General features: G+C 36.3%; 1 protein-coding gene across 1 annotated transcript; it reads right to left on the reverse strand.

The window, feature by feature from the left end:
- Positions 1-1,410: 1,410 nt before the first annotated feature.
- On the reverse strand, positions 1,411-7,688 carry LOC102625925 (digalactosyldiacylglycerol synthase 1, chloroplastic). Its single transcript, XM_006481535.3, has 7 exons — positions 6,980-7,688; positions 5,668-5,700; positions 4,797-4,884; positions 3,342-3,823; positions 2,985-3,251; positions 2,509-2,858; positions 1,411-2,203 (listed from the first exon to the last, which is right to left on the reverse strand). The coding sequence occupies exons 1-7, from the start codon at positions 7,568-7,570 to the stop codon at positions 1,669-1,671; spliced, it is 2,346 nt and encodes a 781-aa protein (XP_006481598.1). The 5' UTR covers positions 7,571-7,688; the 3' UTR covers positions 1,411-1,668.
- Positions 7,689-8,368: the final 680 nt, after the last annotated feature.

The following is an 8,368-nucleotide window of genomic DNA, read 5'->3' on the forward strand; positions in this document are numbered from 1 at the left end:
TGAGCTCACATGATTTATTTTTGATTTTTTAAATTGTTACGATCATCGTATATATCGCAATTTAAAATTTTATAAGAAATCTTTTAAGTACAAATATTTATACTGCACCCCATATTTCAATCAAAATTATCTTAGAAATCTATGTGCTAACATCTGCAGGGAAGTCTACCCATAGTTTATATTTTATGAAGAAAAAAGGTGTTGGTTGAAGCTTGATCAACCGGCACCTTCAACATTAATTAGTGGTCGTAATAAAATTAAAAAAATAGACACCATTAGATTTGTTGTTGACCACCGTAGTATGGCTGCCAAGAAACGAGCAGTGATCCACCAGAAAAAATTAAAATTTCCAGTTAGACAACTTGCTTTAAAATAGAATTATAAAGAGAAAGTCACAAACAAAGAGAATTTACCCCCCCCCAAAAAAAAAAAAAAAGAAACAAGCAAGCAAGCGCCAGGTACTGTAAACCGACTAGATTCATTACAAATTCCAGCTTGGCTGATCGGTACGTACTCGAACAAATTAATTAAGAAGCATGCATGTATGGGCTTGACTAATATTCACCAAACATTCTCCATTCTAGAACTTTTCACATATTTAATTAATAATTTTTTTATGTTTTAATGACTCTCACTCTCTCTTGTTTCCATTTTTCATGTTGGATTTGTTTTGAACTAAAGCCTCTTGTATTCTTCGAAGAGTCACAGTCACTGTCCTACAAAATGGGGATCACATGCTGCAATATTAATCGCTAAATCTTCTGTGAAAATCAAATAAGAGTTAGGTCACACGTGAGCCGCACGTACGAAAAAGAAGATTGACAGCAACATGTTTTTCGTCTTCGCGCGCATGAATTGTTCTTGATTTTTTTTTTTAATTTTTAAATTTTTTAATGTTAACAATAATTTAACAAATACTAAAATCATCAAGCTTTGCATATTCTCTGTCAGGTGTCAGCTTTATTATCCTCCTCCGAAGTTTAAGTTTGTGTCAGGCCAATTCAAGCTCTTCCATCTTCAAACTCTTAATTAACCTTTTGCTTTTATTGCTGAAAACAAATCTATTGTTTCTATACGAACAATTCGCTTTTGCTTGTCAATTCAATTGAGGACATAAACAAAGTCCTTTTTTTTTTTTCGGATGAATTTTATAAAATTTTCATGAAAGATTTTGGAAAATTTACTCTTCGACATGTTTACAAAAGGATTTTGGGTGTAAACATTGCGCTCATTTGCGTTTGAAGTGAGAGCTGGAATTTTCTCGTGCTCAAGACTCCGAGATTCATACTCCAAAAGAAAAACTTTTTAAGGGCTAAGAGAAGCTTCAGATTGAAGAACACTAAACAAAATCATCCAACAAATGAAACCACGAGCACGAAAGAAAGAAAAGGGATGATAAGAGTATTCCAGTTTGAGCTAAATTAACATTCATTAATTATCAGAAATTGCTTACAAAAAATATGGTTTATTTTCACAAGAGACTACTATTCGTGCATCTATAAACATGTGGAAACAAAATTTCTATTTGCTTTCTAGATATGTGGTTCATAATGAATACACTGTTAATACAAGTAGATTACATCTTCAGACTAGCACGCCTAAATTGTCCCCTAGGTAGTGCAACATAATTTATACAGAGTGGTTTTCTTTTAGAAAGCAGTAACCGATTTACCAGCCATAGATAGGATTTTCCACCTGGGGTGGCAAGAGATGTAGGTCTCTACAATGCTGCTTGTCATAGTCTCGTGTACCAGGTATCGCACCAGTGCATAGTCGAAGGAACTCATTCCCCGTGAAACAGTAGTGAGCAAACGCCAACCCTCCATCAACTACCTCAGATAGGTTAGGCACTGAAAATGACTTTCTTATGATCTTTCCATCATTTCTGCTTGATTTTGCATCATCCTTGTTGTTATTCAGGATTCTGTTGAGCTCAGAGTATTCGATAAATCTCTGGGTGGCAGCTTCCCATGATAGATTGTATCTCTGCTCCGGAGTTAGAGGCTGAGGATCATTCGCCAATGCTTCTTTCACTCTGGCAACAAAGTCTTCGGACGTCTTGTAAGTCAAACAGTTGGGAAATGACCTAAAGAACTCATTTGATGGGTGGTCGGCACAAATAACAAATTTTCCCATGGCAAGTGCTTCTGCAGTAGCTGTGCAGAGTACATCACTTATACTAGGATTTATGAAGACTTTGTACCTGCAAGCAAAGCAAAGAAAAAAAATTGTATAAAAAGGATGATGTGAGAACAATTTCACGAATGAAAACCCAAGAAGACATGCATATCTATCACCTATGTATAGCTAGATGCTATACATGCATACAACAAGTACAGTTTTATAAACAAGGAGTTCAAACCTAAAATAGCCATTGATACAGAAAACATATTCATTTTGCTAGCACAACAGAGAAGCTCATCCTGATGAGAATTTAACCTCGAGCAGGTTCACATTTAGATGTATTTTATAATTATTTAACAAAACAGGTTGCGGTAGGATGCTTACCCATGAAGAGAATCATCTGCATGGTCTCTTCCTTTCTGAAAGTTGAGATTCAAATCCAGTCTTTTAGCAGCACTCTGTACTTCATAAGCATCCTCTCCATTTCCAAAAACATCCAACTTGAAACCATCAAGATCATTCTTGTGCTTTGCCAGCAAATCTATCAACTCCCTGTAACCCTTTGCCCAAACCATCTTCCCCAGAAAATAGGCTCCTTTTGAGAAGGCTTGCTGCCCTTGTTCCCTATCTGTAGCAACCTTTTCACCAATTTGCAAAAACTTTGGATTTACACCATGGACATTGCAAATCACAGATTTTGGTAAATCCTGAGTGGCAGCTGAAAGACGAAGAACCTGAATGGGGAAAATAAAATTTAAGACGGCAGAGCACTTTAACATACTTGAAAAATTTTATTAGATCACAGTTTCCACAATCAATAAATTGAGTTGCAAGACAACATCCAGGAAATTTTAACATACCTTGTCACAGTATGCTCTAGTGACCCAATTGTTAATGTGTTTCACAAAGAAAGCTTGCAGAGCCCCATTCTTTTCCCTCTTGATATACTCCAAGTAATTTGTGTGGACAACACCAACAACATGGTTGAATTTATCAGTCCAGCGCTTACCATGATGATACCAATTCAGGTGCTCTGGTTCTTCTAGGATTGCAATATCAGCATCTTTTGACGGAATAAACTGAGAAGTATCTCCAGCAGGTATTATACTACGTCTTTCTTTTGAGAACTAAGAAACAACAAGAAACAAATAATCAGGCATTTTGTTCTCAGTACGACAAAGAAAGTTGATGCATAATTTAATTCATCCAAAAGCTACCTTTCCAGGATAAAAGGAGATTTTAAAATCTGCCTTAAAGCCAACCCTTTCCTCGAGCCAATTACGCATGTAGTTTTCCTGCTCTTCTGGTGAACAAAAAGTGACATTAGGATAAACTAATTCTTGGTCCGACTTACAAAGCCAGGGAACCAAAAGTGTAACATTTTGTTGTTCGGTCTTTGCTAAATAAGCTGCTCGAAAAAGTGGATTCACAGCAGTTCCAGTCATCCATGGAAGACTAGCAGTTGTGACAATGGCAACATTTCTTTTTTTGTCAGACAGGTCATCCTTTCCAAAGTCTGTCCAAAAGCCACCTTCATAATGATGTCCTGTACTTTGGAGGACACTGGCTATCCTTAAATCTAGTTCATCATTTATGTTATCATTCTCAAGAACAGAGCATTCTCCTCCAGCTATTGAGCGCAAGAGAAGTTGTTCTTTGCGTTTGCTGCACAAGCTCTCCACTATCTTGTCACATAGATCTGAAATAGTATACAGAACACTTAAATTTAATAGCAGCATAAAGTGTCAAACCTATCATAGTGATAAATTAATCAACAAAATAAGGAAAACAAGTCCAATATTCATTGGCTAATGGACATCAAAAGTGAAAAAAATTGTAATGGTGCTCTTTATAATAGTTATCTCCAACCTAATTTGCCCAATAAATTATAAATAACTCTCCTTTTTTTTCCTCGGGAGTATTACATTCAATCAGAAATTTGACAGACCCTACCTAGGTAGCTTTGGTATTTTGCATTCTGGATGACTAGGCCCAAAATGGATCGGATCTGGTTCCATATTATTGGAAGAATCCTTCCCCACATTTCACACAAGGGGGGTTGAATCCCTACCTACGTGTGTGGAAAGGCAAGTAATTTATCACCCGACTAAATGGTCCTTACCTAGAATATGCAAGCTAATGATTGATATCTTCTCCCAAAAAAAATCAGATATACAAAGGTAGATTCTTATGAAAAATAATAATAATAAAATAAAATAAACAAAGATAGAGGAGGAACAAGAGTAAAATAGCCAAATCATCAGAAAACATTTCCATTTCATCTAGTACTTACATTTCACCCAAATTTTTCAAGAAAAACGATGGCACTTAATCTGGCTGTCATATCCTTTAAATCTTCTCAGCTAACAAGTATTAGCCAAGTTAAAGGTGGAACTTCTCATTTCAGGTCTAAACCTTGCCAACTGGCCAAGTCATTATTATTATTATTATTTTCTTTTTTGAACTTCAACTCTTCAAGTTATGGGTTGTCTTCGCAAAAAAGCCACAATATTTTTGAGCTCAGCAGCCAAATTATTAGTCCACCAGAAGTTCAAGATAAAGTACTGACAAAAATAAGAACATGAAATTTCATTCTAGTAGAATAGATAAGCTACTTATCTTGCATTTGAATTAAAAAAAAAAAAATTACAGAAATAGTATCAATTACTTGCCTCGTTTAACACCAAGATGATCCAAAAATGGTCCAGATTGCCGAACCAAATGTGCCAAAAGTTCCGTGGGATCCAGTGGTGGTACATCCTACATTAGGTAAAAGAAAAAAAGAAAAAAATCAGAAAAAAAATCTTATAAATCCCAAAAAAATAGTACTTTATTAAACTTGTTTGTTTTCTTTCAGAGGCCAGTGCTTTGTTTAATGTATTACCTTTCATGCATCCCAACTGCAAAAGAAGTTGCTCGTTTTAGTGAACTTAGTATTCAGGTCTTGTTAAGATAAGTAATCCTAGTATGTAGAAAGCAATGGCCAAGACCTAACAGTTCCATATGACTATGAGTTTGGGATTCTGTCTAGAGGCTTACAGCTCACAAATGAACTCGGAAAAATCCAGGCTCCACAGAAGCCAAAACAAAAAAAGAAAGGAAAGACAAAGGCTAGCCCCAATATCACTGGCCTACCAAGTGTAATCCTCATCTCAGGTATGAACACAACAATCGCCAAAAGAAATTAACAAGTCATATTTAAAAACAATATTAGTGTTAGTATCTAATATTAGTAAATTAATGCACTGCATTGATTCTTTTTTTTATATACTTCACTTATACAATACCGATCCAGCTAGAATAATGTAGAAACAGCTTTCATGCTAACACCTCACAAAAATCTTAAAATTACATGGAGTTACAAAGTCAAGCAAGGCATCAATCAAATAATACAATTGACACAATGATGTGCTCAATATAAAGGACAAAAAAACATTTGTAAAGGTCCTTTATAATGCAAGGATGTGATGGCATAAAATTTTGAAATGAAATGAGCATGCACACATATGAAGTCAATAGAATTCTTATAGGTTAGACACCAACCTTCGACTCCTCAGGCTCTTTACAAATTGCTTTCTGCACAAACAAACATAAAAATATACAATTAGAAAATGTATCAACCTTACGTTCAACGAATTATTCAGTATTACAAGACACCAGAAAGCATAAATGATGTAAAGCAATTGAAAAATCTGGCTAACATTCATTATTAAAGTTAATCGCAAATATCCCAGAGCAGGCTCACTAGCAAGGCAACCTCATTTTCCCACTTTCTGTCTCTTTATTATGTTAGTATCTCATGGGTAGGGAATGAAAAAGGCATGCCATTTTTTATTGGAGGAAAAACAAAAATAGCCAGACAGAAGCAACACTTTTACAGCTTCAAATTCAGTTGAGCGTGCATGTCTTATGAAACAATGCATAGACCTCAACGCAGTTCTTAAAGTATAAATGCCAATATACAACTTCATGCACACTTTTCTTTTTTTAATTTTTGGTCTGTTGGTCCGGAATTGATATAAGGATTTTGTTATACTTGCCATGAAAAGAAACAAGAGTAATGATGTAAGGCTGCATTGGAACTCAGGAAACAATCAAGAGTGATGTAGAGCCACAAATTTCAGCTGAAAATCTTCATGTTAGCGATCACAGACTGACTCCTAGTTTCTTGAATTTCTACCTCTAAATTACCAGCTAACCTTGACATAAAAGAGATATATTCAAAATGTAACCTTTGACTTCTTAAGGGACTGATTCGTTTGGGCCAACCATAGGTCTCCATTGCTCATTCCTGTGCTCAATATCATAGCTATGTCTTTTATTCACTACTACTTCATCTCTACCACTAGTTAATCAAGCCAATCCTTCACACCAGCCATCGCCAGATTATTTGAATTGACTTTCCCTTAACAATTCTCCAATTCATCCACCCAACTCTATTTCTACAGTCAACATCTCTTAATTTTTTTCATCATGCTCACAGAAGAACCAACCAGTGCAACCACAATGACCACTTTAGGTTTCTTCTTAACCATCAATATCACCCAAGGAATTTTTATAGCTATTGTGCTTCTGCTTAATTTTGAAAGCACAACACATTAGTGTTCAGCTAATTACACCAATTTCCTTGAGACTCGGGAGCTAATGTATACTAATCATCCACCCACTTATACTTGACAGATACTGGTTCCATTCCATACTCTATTTTACTCTTTATTAAGCCTAAACCCATTAAAATCCTTAATCACCGGAAAATATGATATACAAACAACACATAATTAAAAAAAAAATGAAAAAATAAATAAATAATGAATAATGAAAAAGGAAAAAAGAAAAAAGAAAAAAGAAAACATACCCAGCTGGATTTAACTTTCTCAACAAAGTCACTACTCTTAAACCCACCAAAAATTTCCTCAACTGATAACTCCCTTTTCCTCTCAAACTCCCTCAGTCTCATCTTCAACGTCCGTATTGGCTCCCATTCCCCAACCTCTCTCTCTCCCCAAAGCTCTCTAAAACCTACTCTTCCTCTTTTACCCCTATCAAATTCGATAATTCCACCACCATCCCTCTCCGCATCCACATCCACATCCGACACTATCGCGTTCCTTATCGCCGACAAATCTATCCTTATCCTCGCCCGCGGGCCCCATTTCTCCAGCACCCGCTTACTGATCTCCGGCGCCGAGTAAACTCGCCGGAATTCCGAGATTTTTGGCTGCAGTTTCTTCACGAAGTCGATTTCCGCCGGCGCCGACGACCTATTCGCCGAATTAAGGAAATTCTCCAGCTCTCGGTCGAACGAGGTCGCCAAATTCTTAAACGAATTGGCTCGGTTCTTCATCAGCTGGATATCGGCGTCAGCCGAGTCGCGCACTTCTCGCCAGCTCCTCGATATGAACGAAAACGCCTTAGACGACGAAGTCGCTTGCGTTTCATCGTTCATGGCTCGGGCTTTTTCAATTATTTTTTTTCGAATTTTTCCTTTGAATAAATTTCAGGATTTCTGAGGGGAAAAGTTTCAGTGGAGAAGACGAAAAGTGGAGGAAGGGAGGGGAATTGAGTATATTTTATTGGTCGCATAATTTTTTCTGGAAGTTGGCAGTACACGTTGGATGCCACGTATGAATTGGGGTCCGTTAAGATGTAGTGACGTAGACACGTCACGTGATGCAGTTCCGTGGCGGAAGGGGATTGGACGGAGGTGATTCCCGTGGGAATATCTTCCGAAGCTGCGAATATGCTAGAGCGTACCAAGGGAGTCGTCGACTCGTCGTTTTGTTTCCGTGGGGGGAGGTACTGTGAATCGAGGTTGATTTGATCGAATGACACGTGTCGCATAACAGTGGCCAGTGGTCTTTAAAATTCCAATATTCATCACCTATGTATTAAATTGACTAAGAATAAATGAAAACGAGCATATGATTAATGCATCAATTCTTACTTATTGTTTGACCAAGAAAACATCGTCCAATATTGACTGTTCATGTGATGAAATTCCTTCTATATTTGTTCGAAAAAACTTTTTTTCCCTAATAATAATGAGATTAAAAAAATTATAACATATGCATAATTTTGTAACTTATTCACCACTACTGATTTATACGAAAATAAATTGTACGATAAAGTTATATTATCGTGTCCAATCCTTTTAACAAAGTAATAACAATTTAAAAAAAATTGATTGGTCTTGAGTATATGTTGATTGACAATACTAATAAGAAAATAACATAAATGAAAATAA

The sequence above is a fragment of the Citrus sinensis genome, chromosome 6, assembly GCF_022201045.2.
Source record: "Citrus sinensis cultivar Valencia sweet orange chromosome 6, DVS_A1.0, whole genome shotgun sequence".
In the NCBI taxonomy this organism is placed as follows: domain Eukaryota; kingdom Viridiplantae; phylum Streptophyta; class Magnoliopsida; order Sapindales; family Rutaceae; genus Citrus; species Citrus sinensis.